A 27,906-nucleotide genomic window follows, 5' to 3' on the forward strand; every position below is an offset into this window, starting at 1 on the left:
GGGAGCAGAGAAAAAAGTGTCCGCCTTCATCAAGAGCAACAGAGAGAAAAAAAAAGTAACCACTTTGTACTGTGTGTTAAATGCTAGCAGCATTTTTCAAAATGGCGGCTTTAAGCGAAGTAACCAACAGAAATAAAACTGAAGTTATCATCTTTGGACCTAAAGAGGCATGATCTAGGGTCAGTACTCAACTTCAGCTGTTACTGCTAGAAATTAGAGATCAGGCTTAAAATCTGGGTGACTCTGAGCTTTCAGAGTCACAGAAAGACGGTTACAAAGTCGGTCTTCTATCGCCTGAAAACTATAGTATACACCACAAAACTGGAACAAACTTTCAGAAAACTGGATAACAGTCTTTAAATCAAGGCTAAAACTCCAAATGTTTAAAGTTGCCTTTGATTCGCAATAAATGCAACATTGATCAACATATTTGATTGATGGTTTTGGTGACAAAATCTAATGTCTATTGCTGGTTTTGTAGGCAATAAGATATTTTGTTTATGAAAAAGCACTTTGAACTGCCTTGTTCCTGAAATTTACAACACAAACTTGACTTGACTTTGAAATGAACAACAATATGTTTAAATTCAGGGATTCAAACTAGTACACAAGCAGAAAGCTTGATCAAGTGATACTTGGCACAACAAAGTTCCTGTTTTATTACAAGAATGCCATGAATGGTTATTGAAAGTCATTAAAGTCTGTTGAAATTTAGGGATCTGATTAAATCTAGCTGGTTGTGGAGCTGAGGAAATAGTCCACAACCTCAATACGAGAGAGCAGATCAATCTAAGCTGGATGTTTACAGCTTTATAGTGAGACAGCTGATTAAATTTAGCCTCAACTCAACAGTCTGATGGAAAAGAAAAGGATGGCTTGAGCTGCGTTTGGGAATCCAATAGCTCTACTTTCTCTAGAGTGGAGGGAAAGAGGGACAAGGAGAGGTGAGGGCCAGGGTAGGAGATAAAAACTAAATGAGGAGCGCGAGTGTGTGTGTGTGTGTGTGTGTGTGTGAAAGGATATATGATTAAAGACAAAGAGGAGAGTGGGAAGAGCAAAACATGGCGATAGTGAGAGAATGTGGTGGGCAGCAGAACAGTAACTCAGTGAGATAAGAGCCTTATTATTCAAATAAAGACAACATTTTACTGGAAGGAGGAGCGCACACCAAGTCAAACAGCTCTGATTTATAACCCCAACATCAAAATCTTCACCATCTCTGTCATGGGCTGGAGCTGATAGTGATGACAGTGATGAAGCTGATATAACTATCTCATCCTCTGTGAGGTGATAAAGAGAAACATTCTGTCTTTTTATCAACGCTGGACCAGACCCAAGCCAAAGTCGGGCCCACGGACTGTCTACTGCTGACTGCTGTGGTCCAGTCAACGTCCTTACCAACTGAGTGGATCGTTTTTAAAACCTTCACACGGTCTCGTAATTTAGAGCCCAATTTCACGGGACACTGGTTCATGAAGGAAAGAGGATATAAGAGGTATGCCTGAAAGCAGAGTCGCACCTTGTTTTTATCATCAACAATCTTCCTTGGACATCCTGAAAGAGACACGTCCTACACAGAACCCTAATCTATGCATCTGCTTTGTAAACAAAAAACATGAGGAAATGTAGGGGCATCAGTGTTCTGACACTAAATATCAAGAATAATTAGCCAGTAATGAACATGTGATGCTATTGAAGCGGACTGGGGTCACTGAAGAGAAAAAGAAAAACAATTCAAACCTTCTGTTCTTAGAGTTTTGATTTTTTTCTGAGAATTTTGACTTTCATCTCATGATTCTACTTGAAAAAAAAAACAAAAAAAAACAGTTCATTCATTTTCAGGAACATTTCTCATTTTACATTTAGTCTACTTCTGATTGGTTAACCTAGTTGTTAAAAATATTTACCATAAAACAATTTGACATTTCAAAAATAAATCTTCTTACTGGATACACGCCAATGTAAAAAGAAAAAAAAAACTCTCATTTTTTTATGAAAAATTCTGGTTTATTTTGCAAAGCTGCAATGGAAACACTTTTTTTTGCTAACAATCAACAACCGGATGTTAACACTGGCGCAAAATATGAAGAATTCGACGACAGGAAGTGGTTGGAGGATGATGATGTGGCATGTTTTTTTAAAGATTTATCCCATAAACAAACTTATTCACAAGTGATCTTAGTCTTGTTTCTTATTTAATGGAAACACAGCAATTGCCAAATTGTGTTTTTTCAACATTTATAATGGAAACATAACCAACTCCTTGGGAGAAAAGACTCATTCCACTATTATAATCAATTTAAATGTAATATTATTTAAATCCATCAGTAAACTGACTGTTTTTGTAAAAATACTTCCTGAAATCAATAGACTATCTGAATGGCTAAACAACACAGACTGTGGGCCAATGGCTCCCTTGGCAGAAGGCAGTGTAGCCACTGTGCATTTCCATAAAAGCGCCTAATGAAAACCTAATGACAATGGGCCGAAACAGCTTATACACATTAGCATTAGCATATAAAACACATTCCCACAGGGGAGCTGGCATTTACATACACATTTTAAGTATACAAAAATAAACACAAAATTGCAAACAGTTTTATTTTTGTGCTTTTCTTTTGCAATGATGTGTTTTTTATTGCTTATTTAAGAACGGGTATCTGCACCGTGAAGAAGAACTTTAAAACTCTGAGTTATTCAAAGAAAAATGAACAAAAATGTCATCAATCTTTAGGAGAAAGTGTCTGAAAAAAATCAGCGTCAGCACTTTTCACTTTCACTGCCTCCCCGCTCTCCTTTTGCATTCAGCTCTCATCTTCCTCAATTACAGCAGATCATCATCACGTCCGGTCCCAGGAGGGGCCGATCAAAACAAAAGCAGCTGAATAAAACGCATGAGTGTGTTTGTGTGTGAGTGGACGTGTCTGTGTGGGAGCAGCACACGACTGGATGGGGGAGACGGGATTGTTTCACGCTTCACTGAATACTGATGGAAGCAGCCCCGTCTCTGCGCTCCTCTTCCATTCCAACATATATGATCAGATTCTTAATTAGCACAAAAATCTAAGCAAAAGCAGGAAAACGATGGCATAAAGTTAAATCTTGAATTATAAGTTTGTAGACAAAAATGTCCAAAAAACACTATGAAAGAGAATGTTATTAAATGCTAATTTAGGAAAAAACAAACTTGCTTTGCTCTCGTTTTGCCAACATTCCTAAGATTAGATCAAATTATGAGTTCACAAAGTTGTTGGAAGTGTCTGATATGGATTATGGACCAGCAGAGAAGATTGCCTTGAATGATCATTCCCACTTGTGTTTTACCACCAACTGGAAGCGGATAACATCTAAAACAATCCTTGTTGCCTCTAATCTCAGTTGTGTCTCATCCATCATATCACTGATAAAAGTCCAACTTTACCAATGATATGTTGGGTCGACTATCAAACATCTTCCTCTATACAGTCTCTTCTGAAGTGTGACTTGACTGACAGCAGAGCTATAAGAGACCCGAGCAAAAATTAACGATTAAAGTTTTGTACTGCAAAAAATATCAATAATAGTTTAGTCTTGAGGTTGGAAGTATGCCAATAAATCCTAATTAGGCAGACTTGTGACTCAGTAACAGTGTGTGTGTCTGTGTGTGTGTGTGTGTGTGTGTGTGTGTGTGTGTGTGTGTGTGTGTGTGTGTGTGTCTATGTGTGTGTGTCTGCGTGCGTGCGTGTGTGCATGTGTTTGTGTGTGTGTGTGTGTGTGTGTGTGTGTGTGTGTGTGTCTATGTGTGTGTGTCTGCGTGCGTGCGTGTGTGCATGTGTTTGTGTGTCTGTGTGTGTGTGTGTGCGTGCGTGCGTGTGTGCATGTGTTAGTGTGTGAGCGTCTGAGTGACAGTCCACCAGTCTGAAGGACAGGATGACTGATGAATGTCTCGCTTTTCTTTGACAGTTTAAGGCTCCTGTTGCATAACGTGACTAAAGGTGAAGAGTTTCCATTAATTAGACTTCACAGAATTACCAAACAGATATTCAGATCAGGAATACTTTGTTTTGAATCATAACTAACATAACCTGAAGGATAATCTAAACTAGTGACAGAAAGTTTCTTCCTCCTGATTGTTTTCATAGTTTAATGAAACTGGAAAAAAACATTACTAAAGCTACAGACTATTTTAGCTCATGGTGAGTAAATAAAGACCAAAATAACCTTACAGTGAACAATATGTTCACAAACTTGTTAACTTTTGTTTTTTTTAAGATGTGAACTCTGAACTGCCTTATTGCTGATACAAATAAACTTGATTGATAGATTGAATTACCAGACCTTTAAAAAAATAGTAAAACCTGGGCGTAATATTATGTTGTTAACCTACTAAAACTTTGATAAGTGGGTAAATACTCAACAAAAAGTAATTATGTCCAGTATGCAGTTGACTCCCACCTATTTGCAGCTCAGGATTTATAACTACTATTATATATTGTTTAATTAAACTGAAAAATTACAAAAAGTCTATAAAAATAGATTTCAATTAAACTGCAATAATGTTGCATTCAACAACAACAAACAAGATTGCAACATCTCATGTACTCTACATGACTGAATGTGGGAAAAATGAAAAAAATAAATAAATAAAAACATTACAATATATTTGAGAAAATCAAACATATTTAATTTATGGTTTTCATTAGACTACATATTTCCCTTTCATCAGAAATAGTTTAGTAACCTGGCCGGTCACAATAACGATAAATTGTCCCAGAAGTTATTGGGATGAACGACATTTTTGTTTTTAGACCATTTTCAAGTGATGTAATAGTAATAATGGGATAATAATGCAAGTTTATTGAGCTCAAAGATCACTATACAATAAACTTTAAATTTTAATGAATTTTTAACACTGCAACTGGAAAACATCTTAAATATCCAACGTAAATAAAACAGAAACAACAAGTAAGGTGAATAATTAAGTTTCTAAATAAAACTGAGGCTAGTTGAGACCAATGCACCAGTCTGAAGACGTATTATACAATTATTGGTAGAGAAAAAAGCATCCAAGTAGAAATTATTAAGTTTGTTTCAATTTATCATGCAATTAATTCATTTATTGCTTATTGTGACAAGCCTATTAGTGACTCCAATGTTACACAAGAAAAGTTTGGAAAGTAGTTTCCTACTTCATAAATCTATGTCATTTATCAGCCATCATCTGTGATTGATCTTGGAGCGACAGTCTTAATTTGGCCTTTGGGTAACTCCGCTTCCCTCTTTCCTGACAGCGCTATCCCGCGCTCTCTTATCTTCTCTGAACTGTTTGCTTTTTTGGCGTGGAGAGACAGAGAGCAGATCAATGTTGTGAGTTATGAAATGACAGAGACGCTGCTGAAGGCACTCTCTCCACGAGACAGACCCTCATTTCCCCCTTTCTCCTCCACCACCTCCACAAACACATCACATTCGTCAAATATCTGGTCTAATAGCCCTGTAACAATCGTCTGTCTGCTTAGACACACAGCGGGATTCAACCCTCTTGTTTCTTCTGCATCTTTAATTATTAATTACAAGTAAATTTCAAAATAAAACCTGATAACGATACCTGAGGTTTAGTATCGACCGATGTAGAAAAATCAGTGCTAAATTGACTTAAAACATTTCTTTCTTTAAAATAAAGACATAAATATACTGAATTACATATTTGTTTGATAACTCTGCCCCAGTGCAGCACACTTAAATACACCAATAGCTTCACAAGCTTCGTCAAACATGTAAAAACAACTTTAATTTGCTCAGACAGGGCAATTTAAATAAAATAACGAGTCTTAAAATGACCAAAACAAAAATTGATAACCTTGGTCAAACATGTAAAAATAAACTACAACAAACCTTTTAAATGGTTGAGAAAGTGCTATTAGGAATTTTAAATATAATGTACAGTAAAGCATGATGTCGCTCAAAGCACAAAGCATAGAGTTAGAGTGAATAAATTTGTCCTTATGAACCTCACATATTACCACCGACACACTAAAAAAATGTTCAATATTGGGACCAATATAGATCGGATCATTGCTTCTCTAGTGTAAAGTGTTAAAACATTTGTAAAATTTAATTTTTATTCAACTAGTAGTTTTTCTTTGGTTATGATGAAATTCTTTATTTAACTAAACAACTGATTGCCAATCAGGAAAAATATAAATATTGTGATTTTACAGTTATTTATACCTAACCAAAACTGCAATGTGGCTTCCTTTAGAAAAAACTGATCATTTTAAAATCTCATTAAGGGAAATGATGTGACATTTTGAGAAATGTGGTCATATCTTAGAGTTAAATGAGAAGATCAGTCACTTCTCAGAAAACACTGGATCGTTTTATATTAATTCTGCAACAGGGATTTATGTTGAACACACAAACATGAGAACCATTTAGTTTTTTTCTTATTATGTACCAAATATAAAACAGATTATACAAGCATTTATCCCCCTGAATATTAAATTTATTTACAAAGTGAAAGAAATCCGATGCTATTTATACAGTCAGCAAAACATGTTTAAAAATGAAAGCACCAGAAGAATTTGGTTGGATGGATTATAGCATTAGGATTAAATTAAGTACACCTTTAGTAGTTCTTTTCCCCATTAGAATCACTAATCCATTAATTTGCAAGTTCTCCAAAAAGTCCATCTTTCAAAGCTCTGCTGATTTTATTATTATACGTCTTCCATTTTCAAGCCGAAGAACGTGATTGACTTATTTGTTGTTCTGCTCATACATTCAAGTAAATGATGGCGTCTGCTGTGAGAATAAATCAATGACTCCCTAGATAGAGCAAGCATGAATGTGCAGATCTATTAATTGAACAAAGTTCTAATTTATTACAGTTTGGTGACAAAATAAATCTAACAGTCTTCTCTAAAAGTTTCTTCTATATTTGGCTATGCTAACAAATTTAGATTACAGACAATGCATGACCATATAAAGTAAGTATGAAACATAAGGAAATCATATTTTTGGGCCCTTCCACAAAGCAAATATGATATCTTAAAACATAATTCTTAACATAAAGAGCATTTTAAGAGCAGCCCTTAAAACGGGAAGCACTTCCATATATGGACACTGGTAATGAATCCTTAACGGGTCCATTTTAAAGGCTACCGAGTGTCTATGGATGTTGGAATATAGTAAATTTTGTGAAGCTTTATTCTTCCATTTGGGTCTCTACTGCTTCTAAAAACAGCCCAAGAGCTTAAAAAAAACACTCAGTCTGGTTTTGTCAATAAGTTCATGCTTTTTGGTGTCTGGAAAATGATCAGTTTCAAAAACCTCCAGAACATCACAAATCAGCAGGAACTGCCCATCACCTAGCAACCCCAGCCTGTCACCTAGCAACCCCAGGCCCTCACATGGAAACCCCAGCCCCTCACCTACCAACCCCAGCCCGTCACCTAGCAACCCCAGCCTGTCACCTAGCAACCCCAGGCCCTCACATGGCAACCCCAGCCCGTCACCTAGAAACCCCAGCCCGTCACCTAGCAACCCCAGCCCGTCACCTAGCAACCCAAGCTGAGCTCTACTAAAATCTCATTATCTAAGAACGAATTTTGTCAAAAAATGGAATGAACATATTTTGTACAGCCCACAGACTTATCCTAGCCTGTTCAAGGAAGCATAATTGGTCACATTCAAAGACACTCAAAGTTAATAGAAGTCAAAGAAACTCAAAATGTATTTATTTTTTTCATCATCTAAACTACACTTGCTATTCCTACATTTTGCAAACTGAGGATTTTGGAAAGTTTTGGAAAGTGCAATTTTGATAAACTTCTACAAACACGGTTCCTTTGATTGATCTAATGCTTCGACAACTGATAAAAACAATTACAAGACAAACAGTAGAGAAATCCCATCCACAGTGACGCTCCGTTAATAAGACATGACCTGAAGTCATCAAAGTTATATACACTCTAAAGAAACTGGTCAGAACGACTTCTCCTAAGACGACTGTCATTTTTCCTGTTCATGCCGACAGATCAGAGAGCAGCTTTTTAAGTCTTAGCCATTCTGAGAAATGTCTGCCATTGCCGCCTTGATGAGAAGTGACTGGGGAATTCTTAGATTTATTAGCACTCAGTGAGCCAGTGTCATCAGAGATTACGCCCCCTATCCTTCACTGCTCCACTGGCATGTCAGCCTCCGAATTTCAATTTCCTCCCCGAGAGGATGGGAAGGCTCTGGCTGGCGACCTGTGCTTGTGACCCTGGGGTATCACAATGAATAGGCAGGGAGGGGAAGGAGGGACAGATACGGGACGCTCATGAATTAGGGATGAATTCAGTGGTGCATTCAACTTTGGCTTTGGCTGTATCGCCACGGAGCATCTCGCAGATAAATGGCAATCAAAAGGATGGAAGACTGGCCTTCCTGATTATTTATTCAGAGGAGGAGCTAATGGACAAACTTAGCTCCTGTTCTTATGACGCCACGTTCAAGGCGTGTCACTTTCGCAGGCTTGTGGGGTGATGTGCCTTGGCCTATCAGAATTAGTGCTTAGCATTGACTTTTAAAGATAACGAATGTTTAAACATAGCTAAATATACACATTGATTTAAAGTTTTTACCCGTTTACATCTTTATACTTTAGTTTGGACAAAAAACAATAATCTATATTGTGATAGACGCATGATAAATATTGACAGATAATGGATCTGATTGAATATTCACTGAACTCATTCTGGGGGATGTAAGCAGAGGAAAGGCTTTAGCTGCTCAACCTCTGACCAGCTTAGCAAGGTTGGTGGCATTGACTAACTCACTCACTCTTTGGTTACCTAGCAACAACCTGCTGTGCAACTTCTGGTTAGCTAGCAACAAATTGCTAAGCAACTTGAAAAGCAGCAGTTTCAGTTTTTTTTCTACTGTGCCTCACCGTGCCTAAACATTTAAAACAAGTGTGGAATGAAAACTGTGGATAAAACAGGAAAAGAATAGACATAAGAGTCATTTTCCAGAATATTGAAGGTGATACAGACATTAGAGATAAGAATCTTTCAATTTCTATTGATTCAATTCAGATTTTTAAGGTAGCTATTTGATCCAGAAACAAGTTTTGATTCAAACAATTTTCTATTCGGAAACAATTTCCAATCCGAACCCAATTTTTCTATCCTAGAAATTCAGTTTAAATTCTATGACAGAAAAGAGGAAAAGACAGTAAACAAATAGAAAATGTATTTGAAACAATTGTATAAGGTTTTGGCATAAAATTCTGTAACTTAAATTACCAATATTAGGTTAGCTTAGGTCTTTTCGTACATAAAAAAAATATATATATATATAAATTATTCAAAATGCACACGGTGGGGGAGTGTACGCATAATGCGATATGCAGTAGACCTGCAAATAAAAGCTGCAAAGATGTACAAATTTCACAAATACTTTGAGCATTTTCGATCAATTCAGAAATCTAATTCAGAGGACTAGGAATTGCAATTATCAATTTTAAATGTAGCAGACTTAAACAGAGTGTAAAAGTGGAAGTTATGTTGTGCAAATGAAACTGTACTGACCATCCATTCTGAGATGATGATGTCAACCTTCTCCACAGGAAGCTTGATGTCCTCTATGCGACCTTTAATCAGAGTGATGATGTTCTCCAGCTGATTGGACCTGCAAGGAGACGCACTGAAAAGTAAGAAACTGCACAAACACTAAAAATGTTTAGGCATTATACCAAATCGTTATCTGAACTTTTATTCCAAGTTGCTTCTATCTCAATGTGTTAAACAACTAAAAACATCACAGGAAGTAAAACTGTCCTAAACTAAAGTAACTGGTGAAACTTGATAAAACCAGAGTTTTGTCATTCTTGAACATTTTTTTTCCTTTAGGCTTTTACTGCAGCCTCTTTGATATGTTTAGTTTTGGTAAATTTCATCTCAAACATCTTAATATAAAACTTATCCCATGACTAAGAGAAACACTTTTTTCACATCGCACAAGTCATGTGAACAGCCGGATGTTACTACTGGCGGAAACGACAAAGAAGACAACAGGAAGTGGTAGGAGGATGATTTTTTAAATGACTTATCGCTTTAACAAACTTATTCAGGAGTAATTTAAATTGCATTTCTTATTTAATGGAAACACAGCAGTGGTGAAATTGTGTTTTTGTTGTTTTTTTCTACATTAGTGGAATATCAAAAGTTTTGCGCACATTTGTAATGGAAATGCAGCTGGAGTGACAGCAAATTAAATACAATGGTAGCAGACTAAACAATGAGTAAATATGATGAAAGTATTCTATGTTTATTTTTTCTTTTTTTTTTGAATTTTCAAAACTTTTCATTGATCAGCATTCAGCATCTTTACTCCTCTGCACCCAAGTCTCTTCAGACTGAAACAGAGACATGAAAAGGACAAAACTGTAAGTATGAGCCAGCAATATGTCTGGTTCAGGTACGAACCGTAAGATCACCGCTGCCGTTGAAATGATCCCTCCTTTCTGAGCGGCCCGTTTGGGTATCAATCTCTGTGAATATTCCATTATCGTGACAGCTAATGTTACAGAGGACAGAACAATTACTCACAGAGGCCCAGGGAGCATTTCTGCAGCAACGATCCTTATCTTAAACTGTCTCTCCCATCTTGGCTGCTCCTCTAGTGCTGCTATCACCTCCTCCCAGAATCCAACACTCGCCCCTGCACCCATAACCCCCCCGCGCGTCCTGTCCCACCTCCTCCACCTTTCACAAGAAGGAATCACTGTAATCTCATTATTGGGGTAATTTAGAGGACAATGTCAGGACTCTGGGGACAGAGTCGGTATCTCGGTGTATTTGTGGGGGTGTGAGAGCAATGTTCACAAATAATTGCTTTCTAGTGTAAAATGTTCACCATGTCATACAATTTGTTTTCATTACGGCTTACATGACGAAGCAAAGGGATTAATACTTCAACACAAAGTTTTCACTTAATCTTTCATCAGATTGTGTTACTGCCTGATGAAATACAGGACAGGATCCTCAGATTAAAGCTGCTAATTTGCAGAAAAGCATTTTAAAGACTGTCTTCAGTCTACATTAACCAAAATAAATAGAATTTAATGTATCAAAAAACTATATCCTGTTGTATTTATCACCTCCATTGAAACACTGTTCCTTTCAAAATTCTTGGAGAATTATTTTTATCCTTTACAGGTGATTTATTACGATTCTTTGAACAGGTTGAGATAGATCTGTGGGCGATAGAAAACCTTTTCATGAAACTATCATAAAAAACACTGTCTTTACTCAGAGGCTTCTTCAAATTGGTGTAGCACAGACCTCTACAGGAGATCTTTCCTGTCCACAGCCATCACCATCTACAAAAACTCTGAAAGAATTTTTAACTAATATAAGTTAGAACAACATTTCATTTCCATCTGAGATCAATAAAGTAAATTTAATGTTGATTTTATTGAAATAAAAACCTACTTAGACAGTTTATCTGGGTTTATTAACACTTTACAGCAGCTTCAGACACTTTTCAGAATAAAGATGAACTTTCAGACATTTCCATTTTAAATGTGTCTTTAAATCAGGAATTTCCCTTTTCAAGGGAGACGTGAACTGTTTTAGTTCTGCCTATTTTAAACTTTTACTAATATAAAGGTGCTTTTTATAAATAAATTGGATTAAAATTTGAATTCCCGTCTTTTTATTTTTTTTTACAGGATTTAAGTATTACCCATTAGAAGAGTGACTGAGAAAAAGGGAACACATCAAGCTTTTCATTTAAACTCTGCTGACAGAGCAGACAGGAGATGGATTCTCCTGCCCAGCCAATAGGCACAACTTTAATTAGAATCCTCATATTAACATTGAGAGGAAGCACACACACACACACACACACACACACACACACACACACACACACACACACACACAGACACACACACACACACACACACACAAAATACCAGCTTTAAAGTTATGCACCAAGTCATCACTTGATATTAAATGGTGTCTCTTTGTCACTATGTCTATATGTGAACAAAAGTGTGAAAAAGGATCCGAGCGAGCGAGAATTAAGGGCATCTTTCTTCACTGCTGGGGAACCTGCTACATAACCCGCACACTGACACACACTTCAACAGCAAGTCACTGGTCTGTAAAATTAAAACATCCTTTCCCTTCAGCAAACCCTGTTGTTTTGCTTATACGTCGCTTTCTTACATAACGGTAATAACAGCAGTCATAATGGCCTCTAATTCAAAAATGCATTTCAGTGGCAGGGGAGTGATGGCGACTGCAGGTAGTCATAGTAAAAGCAGAAGCTCCAGTGGAGGTAAATGGACTCCAATGGTGAGAACCAGCAGCTGGAAAACTGGAAACACACTGAACCAGAAATCAGACAGAGAACTACTTCACAAATGGCAATAAGACGCGGCTTTGGTGTGTTCTGTATGTTTGTGTGGATGTGGCTGCTGCGTTCGGACTGCAGCAGAAAAGCCGAGGGACAAACAAGACGAACTGCAGGTGTAAATTATGTACATTATGGCGATGCCATTGACAGCAGCTCTATTGAAGTCAGCCAGCTGCAACAAATAAAAGGCAGATGGAGGTCACACTAAGCTCTACTTACTCCTGCTGTTTGTGGCTGTATGCCGAAGAAAACGTCTATCTTTAATTCAATAATATAAGCATGAAACGAGTAGTTTCATTGACATTAGAGATGCAGTAACTTTAACAAAAATATGTTTTTTACATATTTATTCAAACTGTTATCATGTGACGACAATAAAAAAAAAGAAAATCAGCCGCCTCCATATCTAATGCTACTACTGTAGCCTGCAAATATGCACTGCTCCTGGTCAAAAACATCCAATCAGAGCCAGGGGAGGGTCTTAGCGCCGTCAATCATCCTCCTGTATGCTGCTAAATGCAGTAATGGTGGAAAAGAGCTAGATGTTACAGGAAAACTGCTAGCTATGCTAACTAGATCTAGCTTAGCACAAGAGTGATTGGCAGCGCTAAAACCCTCCTCCTGTCTCTGATTGGTTGATTCTAACCAAGTGGTGTATTTCTACAGTTATGTCTTATATTATACTGTCATCACACAATGATAATTTTAACAAATATGTAAAAAACATTTTATTTTTTTAGAAAAGGTACATACTGCAACTTTAAACTAAAAGTTTCATTAACTTTTAGTCTAGTTACATTCCATGCTGTTCGTCTCACCTGACTATGTCCATTGCCTGATATATGATCTCTGATTGGTCCACTGCAATCACCTTTTTGGCCCCAGCTCTGGCGGCAAACATGGACAGTATGCCGGTCCCACAACCCACATCAAGCACCACCTGCAGAACAACAACAGCAGGCGGTGATTACAGGTGGAGGCTTCATGCTGAGCCGCAATATTTATTTCTATCAGTATCTGCAGGAAATGATGAGATCTAGTCATCCGGTGCATTTCGTAATAACCTTCATACTTAATGGCATCTATAACCCAAGAAATACTTCTGGGCTTTTTGATGATCTGATCACTAAACTAACTAAAAACAATATTACTAAAAAAAAGTCAACTTCTGTTAAAATGTAAGATTCTTTCATCATAAAACACCACAGTCAAATGCATCCTTCTTTCTTTGCTAAACTAAAATAAATGATTTAATGATCATTGATCAAGTTAGTCAGAGGAAAATTTGCTAAAACAAATATCTGGCTGATTAATTGGTCCATCTCCACTTATGTTCTAGAGTACAAAACAATTCAGACACAATATTATTGTTTTAATTTTTTTATTGTAGCCATGTCCTTTTTATGTTGGCACTAACTAAACTAAAATTAATAAAATAATAATTGAAACTGAGAAAACAATTTCATTAACTGAAATAAATAAAAACGGGGCAATATTATAGCTAACCAGAACTGCAATCATAAAACTAAAACATACTGAAATTATAGCAATAATATCCTCCGCTTTTGTGTTTATGAATCTATTTATTAGCCTTTTGAAATGATTTCTTTTTCAGCTGTTGGCAAATTAAGGTAGTCAGTACTCCTCCTAACAACAATTACACTAGCCAGCAAAATGATGACGGCAAAATTTGGGAGAAAATACGATATTATTGAACAACAATAACATTTTCTGAAAAAAGCATCTTCTCTTAAGTTAATGTTTACATAATCACAATACAATATTCCAACCTTTCTGAATTCTGCACCAAAAAATTTATTAATATATGAAAAAAACTAAAACTACAACTTTTAAAAATATAAGTAAAACTAAATATTAAACTAATGGTAAATAGAGCTGCACAATAAATCAATAACGATACATATTGCAATAATGAGTATCAATAGATAATACACCTGATAGATTATTCAATATTCAATATATAGAAAATTAATTAAACCGAACAGCATACTGGGGGATGTAGGCAGAGAAAAAACTTTAGCCGCTCAAGTTCTCACAGCTTTGGTTACCTAGCAACTCACCATTCTATGGTTACATAGCAACAACTTTTGAGTAACTTGTGCAGCAGCAGTTTAAAGTTTCATAACTGCTTAAAAAAAAGAAAAAAAACATCATGTGTAAACTGTGGACAAAACATGAAAGCTCACATCATTAGTTTGGCAGCATTTCAGATATTTAAAACTAAAAAACTAATCAATTATCAATAGAATGATATGAAACATTTATATTTGTATCAGCATTGATAATACCTAGTAAAAACTAAGACACACAAAAGTAATTAAAACTAACTGAATTAGACAAACAAAAGGTCACAAAGACATAAAGCTAAACTATAATGACAAGCCCAATCTATAATAAGCTTGGTTAGCACAACAATTAATTGTTTAAAGTGCAATTCTAACCGGCGCTGTGGAAGCAGCTACAGTGCATCCATCTGTGTTTGGTTGCATCTCTATTCAGGGTAACTCAGTGAGTATCCTGCTGTCTTTGTGAGTTCACAGAGTGTCGCAGGAACAATGCTGACACGACACAACTCCTCCTTTCTTTCTCCAATCCTGATGATACCATTGTGCTCTCCTCACCGTCTGCTACTGTTAAAAAAGACACTTCCTTCTCTGCTGACTGAGTCAAGCTGACAGGGATAATGCAAGTTCCCATCAACACAAACAACCTCTGTCCTCTACAGCATCATCTGAACCAGCAACTTCCCATATAATGAAACGCTACGTCTTCCTGGAGCAAAAAGCTGCAAAAAAGAGACGCATGGAGGGGGCCTGGCGTTCAGGGGGGCGTTATGGGTTTGGTAGTGGATTACAAGTCTGTTATCAGGACCATGCAGTCGACATTTGAGGCGTTAATAGAGAGCTGCACGGCCTCCTAAATCAGACACTGTCTCTTTATTAATGTCCTGTCTGGAAAACGCAAACGTCCGTTTCCGTTTAATGGGATTTGCTGTACATTATAGCAGTTAAAGCACGAATGTAAACAAATGAAATCAGACATGCTGCGTTGCATTGGCTCACCTTGTCTCTGAACACTTCTGGGTTTTTGTACATGAAGTCGCGGTAGCTCTCTGTCCGCACTTTATCCTGGAAAATGGAAAAAAATAAAAGCAGCAATATCAGTTAATATGCTGAATTAAAGTTGGTCCATAAATGTGAAGAAATGTGAGAATCAATCTGAAGAATAAATGCAAACGTTTGCAATAGATGCACGACTGATGCAAAAACAAAATCTTACCAAATATTTGCCAAACTAACTTACATGTAACTTATCAGCAAGATAAAGAACCTTGTTTGAAGTCAATAACTCACTAAAACTGATGAAATTTCCACTGGCAGATGATTTCACTTATAAAATGGGAAAACCATCTGTCAGTGGAATAGGTACTTTTTCATCCGTAAGGGAATTATTGACTTAAAACAAGTTCCTATGTTTTTCTGAAAAGTTACTTCTAAGTTAGTTTTTCAGGATGTCAAGGGTCCAAATATTTTTGCACAATAAATTAGACTTAATACTTGGCAACAATTTTATACAAGATATACATTTAAAAAACCCTAATATTTTCTACAACCTGTTTTCTTCTGCTATACTTATCCAATAAAATATTTAAATCAAAATCCATACTTTTTCTGACTGTATCAACCTGATATCGACTTCTTTGAAGAAATGTTTTTAAAAAACTGAGGTACAGTGACAAAGATTTTTATATTCAATACATTTTATTGTTAGCTTCATGCTTGATTCTCTGAAATCCTTGGTAATTAATTTACATCTTTTTTCTCAATAAGTTTCTTGCGTCCCTGTTGACTATTTGCAACAAAACGCTTGATGGTTCTGTCATCAGGCCTCAATAACTTTTCATCACGATATAGAAGCTTAGATTTTCCAAGATCCTTTGGAGAAACTTTTGGTCACTTCTGACTTGTCGGAGTCGGTTAAATCTCTTTTTGGCTCATTTTGCATAAATAAAAGAAGCTGCAAAACAATAATGAACAAAAAGATTTAGGATGTTGACCTTGGTAGGCCACACCCTTCCTTTTTACACAGATTCACATCACCTGCTATCCTTAAAGGGCCAGAATGCCTTTTTATAGTACGATCAGTTAACTATGTTACCTTCAGCTGATTTAAAAGTGCTGTATAAAATGAATATGATTTAAAGAAAAAATTACTTCATAATTTAATGCCTTGAAATCGGGCCTGTGTCTCTAAGAATCTCCTGCTCTTTCTGAAGCTCCGCCTTCAGGAAGTCATCACAACATGGCTCCTCTTATTAACCCTTTAACGACATTTTTAACCAGAGTTTCTCTGAGAAGTAGCGCCTATAATGAGTTCAGCAGATGCTCAGTTCCACCAGGTGTTTGCTAATTTCTGCTGGCTAGTCGGAAGGAGCCGAATGTGGGAAGTGCTGCTCTGTGAGCCGGAAGCTTGGTCGAAGGTGGAGCTAGGTCCACCTGGGCGTTTTGGAGCTGAATGGTTGCCATGGAGATTAAAGAACATCTCAAACAGGCATGAACAAATCAAGAAAACCCTCCAGGTATATTTTTGATGAGGGAATAACGTCACAACATGATGTAAAGCTCAAAATACTACCCCTTTAAATCTACTAAGCCTTAAGTTTATCCAAATATGTCTAATAACGATGATATGGTCAAAACAATTAGTTGGCTAATTATTGAAATCAACCGACTGTACCAGGAGAAACTTACTTTTAATCTGAAGAGAACCTCTCTAACACACGGACTGCATGGTGACGCTGTTTGACCAGGATGACCCGGTGAAGCCAACGTCATCGTGTTCCTGGCCCCTCCTCGGGTCTGATGAAGTTTTCAGACTGACGCACACGCAACGCAAAAACTTTACAGCGGTTAGCACCAATCAGGAGGAGGAGCATGTCCAAGAACTGCAGTCAGTCGGAAAACACACACACACTGAGCGTGTGCTGACACTTTCAGGTTTCAGCGCTTTAAGGCGTGTGAAAATTAATTTCCATGTTCTGTACGGACTGCAGCGTCTCACATGAGCGCCCCCCACTTATTGCTGCTTTGTCACTTTTCAGAAGATGTCGTGTCCTCATTATGAATTTCTGATGGTTTTCATTTGCATGCTACATTGAGATCTTTCAACCAAGTTACGAGCCGACGAGCCCAGCCTCACAACAACTTATGTGTGGAACTCAGACCTTCAGCATTTCCTCATGGATGCCGTAATGGCCGTAAGAGCTGAAGTAGGCCTCGTCCTCATCCTCCCTCAGCTCGGCGACGGCGCCCAGGTTGCCAGCCCGGCCAGGTTCTGAGTTCAGCACCAAACCCTGAGCCAGGAGCCTAAAACAAAGGGAGACAAACCTGCAATTAACTTCTAGTACTGGGACAAAAGCAGTGACCAGAAAGGAGGACGTGCAGACAGGACAAAGCAGTAAATGAAGGAGATGGGAGGCATTTATCTTTCTAACTCTCTTCCACTCCCTCTGTAATTTTCCCTTTCCTCTTCCTCCCTTCAGCTTCCCTGCTGCAGTGGAATTTTCCCCTTCTTTTTTTCTCATCTTTCCTCTTCCCCTCAAACTTCTTCCACAGGGAAGTCAGATTAAAGTTTGTGCAGAGACCACTGTGTCCCCCTGGTGGCCTGAATAGGGAAATGCAGGAAGATGACGCTACACGTACAGAATGCATTCTTAAAGGTGATCTGTTACAATTCCTTAGGTCTGTATCTCAATGCAAAACATGTTCATTACATTCATTACAAGATCATTCTTAGATAATGAAACTTTAGTTTGTTTTTAGTTCCTTTCAGAATGAGTTGCAATACAAAAACACAATCTTATAAAGTATTTTTAGTCCAGTTTCTAGTGCAAATATCTTAGTACATTTTAAAAAGGACAAACTTATAATCAACTTTTCAGCAACATATAGGAACTTGTTTAAGGTCAATAATTTCTCAATATTGATGAAAACGTACTACTTCCACTCTCAGATTATTCCACTTATAACAAGCCATTTTTTCCATAAGTGCAATAATCTACCGGTGAAGACTAGTGCTTTTTTCATCAATATTAAGGAATTATTTACTTTAAACAAGCTCCTATATCTTACTGAAAAGTTACTTCTAAGTTAGTTTAGTCTTGTTTCAAGTAAACTAATACATTTGTTTACTTTGTAAGATTTTGTTTTTGCATTGTGTCACTTTAAATCCGGCTGGCCACTCAATGTTTACACTCACATGTTAAAACGGCTGCAAACAGATTAGCATTTATGCAACTGTACACCTTTGAAAAGCAGAAGTGGAGCCTCCTGCAAAACCAACAAGAATGCAGTAAGTGGTTTCTTGATGGTAAGTCAGCAACAAAACACTTGTCTTTTCCAGCAGCCATTGTACAGCAGTAAGGCCAGATGACCAAACATGGCAGAGCCCAGTTTGGGTTGTTAGGTGACAAGCTGGGCTTCGATGAGGTTGCTAGGTAACGGGCTGCACCTGAAACAGTTCATTTTCCGACACTAAAAAACATTACTTTACTGCCAAAAATCAGTACAAACAGTGTTTGTACTGTTTTTAGAAGCAGTAGAAACCCAAATGGAAGCACAAAATACGTTCCCTTTAAAAAAAAAAAAAAAACATTTAAAAAACATCAGAAAAAGGGAAAGATAACTAAATCACAAACCTTAGTTTGTGCACATCCTCCATAAGTCTGGCCACTGCCTCTTCTGAACGCTGAACTCGTTCTTCGGCTGTCAGGGCTCTGCGGAGCATCTCACCATGGGAATCGCCTCTGGATGATGAGGACGTGTCCTCAGTGCCACACAGCTCCTCCGGGTCTGACAAAAACACAGGCATGAGCGCAACACAGTTAAAACCAGATGGTGACGTTTGTTTTGTTTGTATTTTAATCACGTCAGCTCCACTTCAAAATCTAAAGCACCAGAAGAAATCTGCACCATCTTATTAGGAAAGCACAACGTAATGCATAGCGGACTCATGCCTTCCAGACAACAAAAAGAAAATATGTGGCAGTGATTTAGAAGGTGGGTTTAGATGCAGTACCTGTCTGCAACAGTGGGTCGTCCTGAAGAACCGGTTTTAGGAAGTCCTCACTGTCCCAGGGCAAGAGGCCCTCTGACAGCTCCATCAGGTAGGATGCAGAACATTTCTAAGCATGCAGATAAATGAATACTTCTGTGTTTTATATGAACATACAACTCAAAACCTGTTATTAAAATAAATATGTAAATGCTGCCACAAAAATGACAGACAGAACTTACTGTTGCACGAATGAAATTGATCATTTTTATGTAACCGTAGTCATCTAAACCTAAAGAGAAACAGAGCATGAATGACCCCAGCAGAACAAAACAACAACTGGTCCTGGACACGGTTTAATTTTGTTTACTTACTGTGTTTTCTTATGACGTCTACAACGTTGAGCTGGTGTTCAGCTGTGCAGTGCTGAAGCGTTGCAGAAACAGAGTCCAACAACCTAAACACAAGTGAAACGCAATAAAGTTTGTTTTATTTAGGAAGACTCAAACAAGCTGTGAAAGTTAAAATTAAAAACAGCTTCTCTTATGTAAAATATACAACATTTTAATTTATAAAGTGTGTTAGTTATCCTCCTCCGCATATGGTTATATTGTCATTATCACTGTTTTACACTTTCAGGTAACCCAGAACTTTTGAGGATTTTTAGGAGTAAGGAATTTTGAAAAGTATATAAATTACAATAGAATATGATAGAATATAATAGAATAGTCCTTTATTAATCCCACAGTGGAGAAATTCACTTAATACAAAAAACAGTAACAAAATACACCAATATGAATATAATTTTTGCATTTGAACAAGACAAAACTCAGACATTTTCAGATAAATCTCAGACATTTTCAAGAAAAAACTTTGACTTTTGGCAATTTTTGGACTTTTGGAGCTCAGAAATTTACTTGATTTTTCTTGAAAATTACTCAGATTAGTCTACAAAAATTCTTGTAAATTTTCAACTTCTCAAACTCAGAAATTTCAAACATTTTCTTTTTTTAGAACTCTTTTATGATTAATCTAAAGGTTTCTGAGTTTTTCTTGCAAATTGTCACCTTTGCAAGCACAGAAATTGCCAAGCTTATTTCTACAAAATTTCTGAGATTAATCTAAAAACTCTTTAAGTTGTTGGAGGAAATGTCCTCCTTGTTTTCCTATCTGCAATGGTCCTAACGGGTCGTCGTAGGTTTATCTTTCTCGATTTTTTTTTAAGTGAACAGAAATATTCTCTACAATAAACTGTAGCAAAAAAAATCAGTACGGTTGAAAACTGTAGAAATCGAGAAGAAACAAAAAAAAATTAATAAAAAAATAGCCTCACTTTTCACAGAACAAACAGATAACGGTCTGACCCTCCTCCTCCATCCACTGCCATTGCTCTTCATCACCGTCGACATCACCGTCATCTTCGTCAGAAAGTTCGGGCATCTCTTCAGCATCTATCAGAGTGAAACTTCATCACAACTTCAAAGAAACAACAGAGTCCCACAGCTAACAGCGGCAACGGTCATACAAATATGCAGCAACGCCGTTAGCTGCTAGCTCGGTTTAACGCCACTTAGCGCACGTCTGGTTGCTCAAATACTCTGCAGCGGGCGTGTATAAACCAGTAATAAACGTTTATATTTTAAAATAAATGAGATGCTTTGTTTTGCTTTAGAGTAAACTCACGTGGGTCTGTGTTGTCTGCCATGATGTCGCCTTTGGAATCGGAGGACTTCCTGATGACGTATCGTGACGTTCCGACCGGTTGGCTGTAACGCAACATCCAAACCACCAGGTGTCACTAAAAAGACGGATTTTTTCTTTTTAGCGTCATGTTGTTTTAATACTTACGTTATCAAATATATTTTAATCTGTCAATATGTTATTTTATTAACATTATGAGGTAATTACTGTTATTAGTTCTTCTTTATCTTGTTTCGTTCTAACTCAGACAAACATAATGGATGGCTTTGCCGAAACTTGCCACCTGTTTTGTACACAGCTTTGTTTCTACAAGGAACACCTGAAGGGGTTATTGTAATGTCAAGTTGCATGAACATGTTTCACGTTACAAATTACACGCCAAAATGCAGACTAGAGCAACATTGTAGCCCAATGTCCTGTCCGGTTGCTGGGAGAGTCAAATCAACACAGTTGAACCTCATTGTGGCTAATTGCTACACGATCAGTTGCCACGGGGGAAAAACGAAATAGGTAACTTATTTAATCTTAGTTAAAAAGCTTTTACATGTAATTTGCTATCTGTATTCTTGCATAAGATTGTGTGGCTTAATTGAAATACAAGCAAAGATAAAATGAGCAACATTTCTAAGCTGTGTTGTGTCACCTCATACCTTAGTTGAATACCTTATTATTCAACTAATAATGTTCTGTAGAAAGTAATGTATGCACTGAATAACTAATGTAATAAGTAATTTGCTTAACTCGTGTACTTTTTGCGGTTTTAATGGTACTACTTACGGAGTACGGGTCCTGATACAGCAAATGCTTTTAGAGCTACAAAATGTGTTACCATTTTCAGTCACAAGAGGGCGATGTTGCATCATCGACAAATATGCAAACTATGTAAAGTACTTCAAAAAAAAACATCAGTCAAAGAAGTGGAATAATTAGATCGTTCAGTATAAAGACAGGCACATATTTTCAATATTTTCATAAAAAGTGGTTTGCATTATATTATGAATATTTATCATTTGATGCAGAGAATGTGAAACTAAGTTGTCATTCATCACCTGAAAATTGATTTCAGGATCACTTTTTGCAAGAGGTGCATCGGTAAAAGAAAATATTGCAATAATCACAAATGTCTAAAATGGCACAGGCAAAAAACGCTTATGAATGTGAAAATATTTTATTGATTTTTAAACACACACTTAAATATGTAGCATCATTTACTGAATATGTTTGCAGCACATGTATGGACATTCCTTGTATAAAATGTCAACACAATCAGCTTAAGGCGGTGGTTTAGTGTGTCAGAGCACAAATGAAAAGGCCAAACAGTTTGGCATATTTCCCTGATTTAAACATCACAATATAACACAAAGCGATACACTTTACTTTATGCACATTCTTTCATTGGAATTAGGAATAAATATAAGAATATCTGTTTTCAAGTACTTCAAAAATATCTTGATGAGGCTCTTGCAGAATGTGATCATCTATGTACAGCAGCCACAATGACCTGAAAATACAAAAAATAGTTTTAGCAAGTTAGTTTTAAATTAAGTGCCTGGCATAATGTACTGGTATCACGATTAACATTTACCAATATTCATTGATCAATTAAGATAATCCAAAATAAAGCTTTGAAGAAAAGCTTTGCAAGAAAATTGAACAAGTGATAGTAGATCCAGTTTGACCCAAAAATTATTCATTTTCCCTGACAGAAAATGAACCATACTGATTTTCAAAGTAATTTTAGAGTCAGAGTTCCGACTTAAATCAGAATAATTAAATATTCAATCAGTGGAAAAATGTAAAATGCTGGTCAGTAATTCTAAGAAGGATTTGATTACTGTAATAAAGCTATAATTTAATGTAAAATTTGTAAATTTGTAAACAGATTTTTCCCTTTTTAGTGATTCATTTAATCTAGTTGTGGATGTTTGTCATTTACTATCAAAAATCAACTAGTTGGTTGAATTAAAATCTTTTTAAATCTGCCAAGGATGTGAATAATTTGTATTTTTATTCCTATAAATGTTATAAGTGTTCCTATAAATTTGTGTGATGTACTGTATTAAACAGTACAATGTCTGTTAGCGTGTCTGACTTCCAGAAATATTGATAATTCAGTTTAAACAAATAAAATAACAGTTTTTCAACATTTTGTACCTTCCATTTATTTCCCTTTCACTTTTCCCAGACTGGCAATGTCCTTGTTCTCCAGGATCTCCGCCTTCTGCTCCGGCTGCAGCAGAGTGTTGGACACCATCGCTTTCGCCACCGCTTGGATTGAGATGGACATGGAGTTGGAGCAAACGGCAGAGAAGGCGCCGAAGAACTTCCTGGCGAGCCACTCTCCGGGTCGACTCTCCTGTCTGTCGACGAGCAGAACCCTGTTGGAGGAAAACGGTACAGCCCAGAGATGCTTTTGGTTTAAAGTCAGTTTAATTCTCAGTGAAGTCATAACTGTAGGACAAAAGTTGAATCAGTGGCCATTTTATTGCAATTTTTCACATAATACAGCCTTTAATTTAGATACAGTTTTCTTCCTTTCAATCAGGGATGTCCAAAGTGCGGCCCGGGGGCCATTTGTGCCCTTGGAGTAGCTTTGTGTGGCCTCTTGACACAACTTAAAAATAGTGTAAGCAGTTCTCCAGCAAATGGAGTTGGTGCAGATGGATACTTTTCTGATTTCCAATAACAAGTTTACATCTTAAATAATACATTTTAGGTCTTGCTTCATTTTAATGTCAGTAAGTAGGGCCACAAATCGCAACCAATAATTAAAATGGGCTAAATACAGCTAGCGGTCTACAGTTAGACAGTTATCAAACTAAAACTGGAACTTTGACCAACAAGTAAGGAAACTGTACAAGGTGGAGACTCTTTTCCAGACTTTTCAAATTAAAACGCATGGTAATCAGTTGCAAGATGAAAAGAACTTCCCACATCTATTCTCTTTTATAAAATGGGACCACTTACCCTGGTCTGTAAATGGCTAATCTGTCAAAACCCAATTCCTCAATTTCAGCTTCAACTTGGCCCTGAAAAAAAAAACATCCATTCCATCAGGTCTCTTATTGGCTGTTTTACCTGAGAGAAACATGTTCAGAAAAAGGGATTTCAATATGTCACCACTGAGAAAATATACATTTTGTGTTTCTATTGGAGTTTAAGTTAATAATTCCTTAATACTGATTGAAAAGTACTAGTTCTTTTGTCAGATAATTTCACTTAAAACAAGACATTTGTAAGTGAATGTCTTATAACATTAATTTATAACACTAGCGGAAATATCTTTGCAAATATCTTTTCCATATAAACTAGACCAAAAGTACTTGGTAACATTTTGTGTTTTGCAGTGTAGATTATTTCACTTTTAACACGGGTACACTTGAAATAAGACAAACTAAATTACAAGTAACTTTTCAGCAAAATATATCAGCTTATCTTAAATAAGTAAACTAACTTAAGTAACTTAAACTCCTACATCTTGCTGAAAAGTTAGTTATGTTACTTTTGCCTTTATTTTAGGTGTACTAAGGTATTTGCACTAGAAACTAGACCAAAACACTCTTTAGATTTTGTTTTTTTTGCAGTGAAGTAGTACAAGAAAGCTAATAACTGACCTTGACTTTGAGGTAGAGGAAGCTACTTTTTTTATCGGCTCCTCTGGAGGACTCCAGGTGAAACTGTGAGCACCCTCCAGCCTTGGCGAGCTCTGCAGACTTCAGAACGTAGTCATGATCAACTCTGACGAATCCGTCCTAAAACCCAGAAATAATAACATGAGATAAGGATTCCCTTTGCCTTTCATACCTTGATCATTTGGAAATTACTGACACCATTTGCCTGGTGTCACAAATTAGCACCATTCCTAAATTTATGCTAATCGTAGGTACAATGTTCAAACTAAACATCTTCAACATCTGACTGGCAACAATAAATAATAATTTTTCATACAATAGGGTTGAACTTTACGATTTCTAGCTCAATATTTACCTAGGCTAGCTAACTCAGCTACGCTTCAGAGGCAACGTCAACCAACCCTAAAATAGATGTTGATGCTTAGTCATTGCCAGTGTTGGGTAGTAACTAGCTATATTTACTCAATTATATTTACTTTAGTAACTTTTTGGAAAAAAATGTACTTCTAGTATGTTTACTGTGCTATACTTTGAGTAATTTTAATATATTTTGCCAAATACTATATTTACTCTTGAGTAATTTTTTGCTACTTTTTACTTTTACTTGAGTAAAAGCAAGTTGAAGTGATGCTACTCTTGAGTATAATTTTTGGGCACTCTGGTCATTGCTACTGCTTCAACAACGTTGAAATTTGAATTAAATTACAGATTATCCCCCACTTTATATTTCATTTACTTACAGCCCCTGCTTTTGCCCTGGTTGTTCCCAGGCAGCAGTAGCCCACATCGTGGCCATTGAAAGCAGCAGCATAGTCATCGAGTTTTTCAAAGTCAACCACTTCCTGTATCTGCAGGCATAAATAATAAAAAGGCATAAATAAGTATTCTCAAGCAGAACATAAAGAGTTATGTTATAATGTAAAAACTGCATCCAGACACTAACCAGATTTTCATACGCTTTATCTTCAAAGCTCAGCTGTCTTCGTCCAATGAGGGTTATTTTGGAGAAAATGTTTCTCTCCAGCAGCTCTTGAAGCAACACTTTCCCAGTTTCCCCAGAAGCTCCCAGGATAAAACAGCTCTTGTTCTGACCCCTGAACTTTTCCTCCAGGGTCTTCATGTCCTCAGCCATGCTGGGAGACAGACGGACATGAGGCAGGAGGGTTATCACTTATCTAGAACAGGACATGAAGTAGCAAACGCTAATTAATTTTTATGTGTTTCAAATAGAGCTGGACAATTTGGCAAAAAAAAAAAAGTTTCTTATCAGTCAATATTGATCGTTTGTGTTTTAAATATCTGAAATAATGCCAGATTGGTAGGATAACATTTCCTGTTTTTCCATATTTTAACTCCACACTTTTTTTAAACAATTATGAGGTGGAAAAACCTTAAACTACTGCTTTACAAGTTACTGTCTGCTTTTATAAATAGACTAATAATGGTTTAAACGTGCCTGAATTATGATGTCAGTACAAACACAAGCAGCAGAAATGACTGACGAATGGTGAATTAGTGACAGTAAAATATCACTGTTAACACAACTACTATAAAAGTAGTTGTGAATAAATATTCTTCTCTATATCAGCAGAGCTAATACTTTTAATTTCTGTGTTATTCTAAATGACAAATCTGTACAATTTTATATGTATTTCTCATAAACCTTTAAGCAAATTCAGAAGTAGGTTTAAGTTTTTGAAATGCACCAAATAACCACATTTTAACACAGAATCTTGGTATCATACATTAAAATATAAATATATTTTAATGCTATGTTAAATAAAAGCATTTGTTTTATTTACTACCACACCAAAAAGCTTTGATCTCTCTATTGGTTTTAGAAGCTGATCAGGGCCCCCTGCTGTTCAGGAGGCCGTAAGCAGCAGCAGTACTGGTACGCATATACCTTCGGCCGGCTCTGCCTTTTGCTAACGAAGCATGACCAAGATAACGAGTACAAAGATCGGATTGTTTTATTTACCCCGATCTCTATGCCAGATGTCTTTAACTCATATGAACCGGTAAACCAAGAGGCAAATATGTCGGTTCTTGTGTTCATTAAAGCAAAACGAATATAAAAGAAATCGCGTCTTTTTTCTTTTCTATCTTTTTTTTTTACCTGCTATATTTGCTTGGAGAAGTGTCGGCGAAATAATGAAGTACCGCTGCAACGATGGCAACAGTGACGGTTAAAATCCAGGTTGCTTTCCCCAGGGTGGAGCAGAGGAGTTTCATAACAGAAACCAGAGATGATCAGCCACTTCCTGGTTGCTTCATATCTACAAGGAGCGTCGTCTTCCTGCTCCGGGAAGAGCAGTGGGGAAAATAAAAATCCTCTAAAGCTCTTACATCGGACTACACGGGTTAAAAAATGTAATTCTGAAACCGTAAATAAAACAGAGATAAATTACTGGATCTGGGGCTGGTGCAATCACCTACCAAAGATAACACGCTGTAGATGACGCATGCGCACTGGAATCCGGACGGTTTGACGCTCGAAGTGAGATTTTGATCACGTTTTTGACCAAAGTTTATTATCCCAGTTTAAAACAGAGATATTTATCTTAATACATGGAAAAACATCAGTGAAGTAAGCGATATACTAAGATGTTTACGTCATAATTCACTGAATGCAGTCATTTATTGACCCAAATCACAGAACTGTTTTACTGGAAAATAAAATTATCTTATCGGAAAGGACTTAAGATATGTTCAGAATGTCTTGTTTTTATTTTTTTCATCAAAAACGAGTTTACTGTTGCAGTATAGGTTACTGTACTATAAGAAGTGACTAATGGTTGCACAAATTAGTTATTTTAAGCTTCCTATGGCAGATTTGTACTTGAAACTGAAAAGAAAACGGGTGGATCTTATGTTTGAGAGCATTAGCATCCAGTCTATAAAATATTCAGTTTTAATCAGCTCTCCAACATGGCATATCATAAATTTAAGGGTACTGAAGTACCGATGACATATGAAAATACATGGAGAAACAGCAATAAAAGACCTTTGTGTCACTTCAAGTTAATTAATTATTAATGAGAGCAATAATCAAACAAGTAGTGGAGACCCATGATAATGAGCTGCAGAAATCTACAACTCAGGTGGG

The 27,906-nt window shown here is 36.7% G+C and overlaps 2 protein-coding genes across 4 annotated transcripts in view; both read right to left on the reverse strand.

Moving 5' to 3' along the window:
* prmt3 (protein arginine methyltransferase 3) overlaps window positions 1–22,030 on the reverse strand; it is a 54,684-nt gene extending 32,654 nt beyond the window's left edge. The window contains exons 1-11 of one of the 2 annotated variants that reach the window (XM_015009050.2): window positions 21,943–22,030; window positions 21,148–21,262; window positions 20,798–20,915; window positions 19,839–19,921; window positions 19,707–19,756; window positions 19,489–19,594; window positions 19,109–19,262; window positions 17,636–17,777; window positions 15,474–15,539; window positions 13,209–13,330; window positions 9,555–9,654 (exon numbers count right to left, since the gene is read on the reverse strand). In XM_015009050.2, coding sequence (XP_014864536.2) covers window positions 9,555–9,654; window positions 13,209–13,330; window positions 15,474–15,539; window positions 17,636–17,777; window positions 19,109–19,262; window positions 19,489–19,594; window positions 19,707–19,756; window positions 19,839–19,921; window positions 20,798–20,915; window positions 21,148–21,244 — 1,038 coding nt within the window. In that variant the 5' untranslated portion in view covers window positions 21,245–21,262; window positions 21,943–22,030. The remainder of the gene's footprint in view (window positions 1–9,554; window positions 9,655–13,208; window positions 13,331–15,473; window positions 15,540–17,635; window positions 17,778–19,108; window positions 19,263–19,488; window positions 19,595–19,706; window positions 19,757–19,838; window positions 19,922–20,797; window positions 20,916–21,147; window positions 21,263–21,942) is intronic. The other variant, XM_015009049.2, reaches the window with a different exon arrangement.
* Window positions 22,031–22,314: 284 nt separating this feature from the next.
* Window positions 22,315–27,277, reverse strand: htatip2 (HIV-1 Tat interactive protein 2). 2 transcript variants are annotated; one of them, XM_015009052.2, is made up of 7 exons: window positions 26,917–27,277; window positions 25,741–25,972; window positions 25,538–25,645; window positions 24,780–24,917; window positions 24,133–24,194; window positions 23,320–23,543; window positions 22,315–22,666 (listed from the first exon to the last, which is right to left on the reverse strand). In XM_015009052.2, exons 2-6 carry the CDS (start codon window positions 25,927–25,929, stop codon window positions 23,327–23,329), a joined length of 714 nt encoding a protein of 237 aa, XP_014864538.1. In that variant the 5' UTR covers window positions 25,930–25,972; window positions 26,917–27,277; the 3' UTR covers window positions 22,315–22,666; window positions 23,320–23,326. The 2 variants fall into 2 exon arrangements, with proteins under 2 accessions (XP_014864538.1, XP_087860586.1); XM_088004460.1 differs by having other exon boundaries at window positions 25,741–25,930; window positions 26,917–27,276.
* Window positions 27,278–27,906: the final 629 nt, after the last annotated feature.

This window comes from Poecilia mexicana, unplaced genomic scaffold (genome assembly GCF_051168715.1).
Source record: "Poecilia mexicana isolate PSO_F unplaced genomic scaffold, ASM5116871v1 scaffold_3, whole genome shotgun sequence".
In the NCBI taxonomy this organism is placed as follows: domain Eukaryota; kingdom Metazoa; phylum Chordata; class Actinopteri; order Cyprinodontiformes; family Poeciliidae; genus Poecilia; species Poecilia mexicana.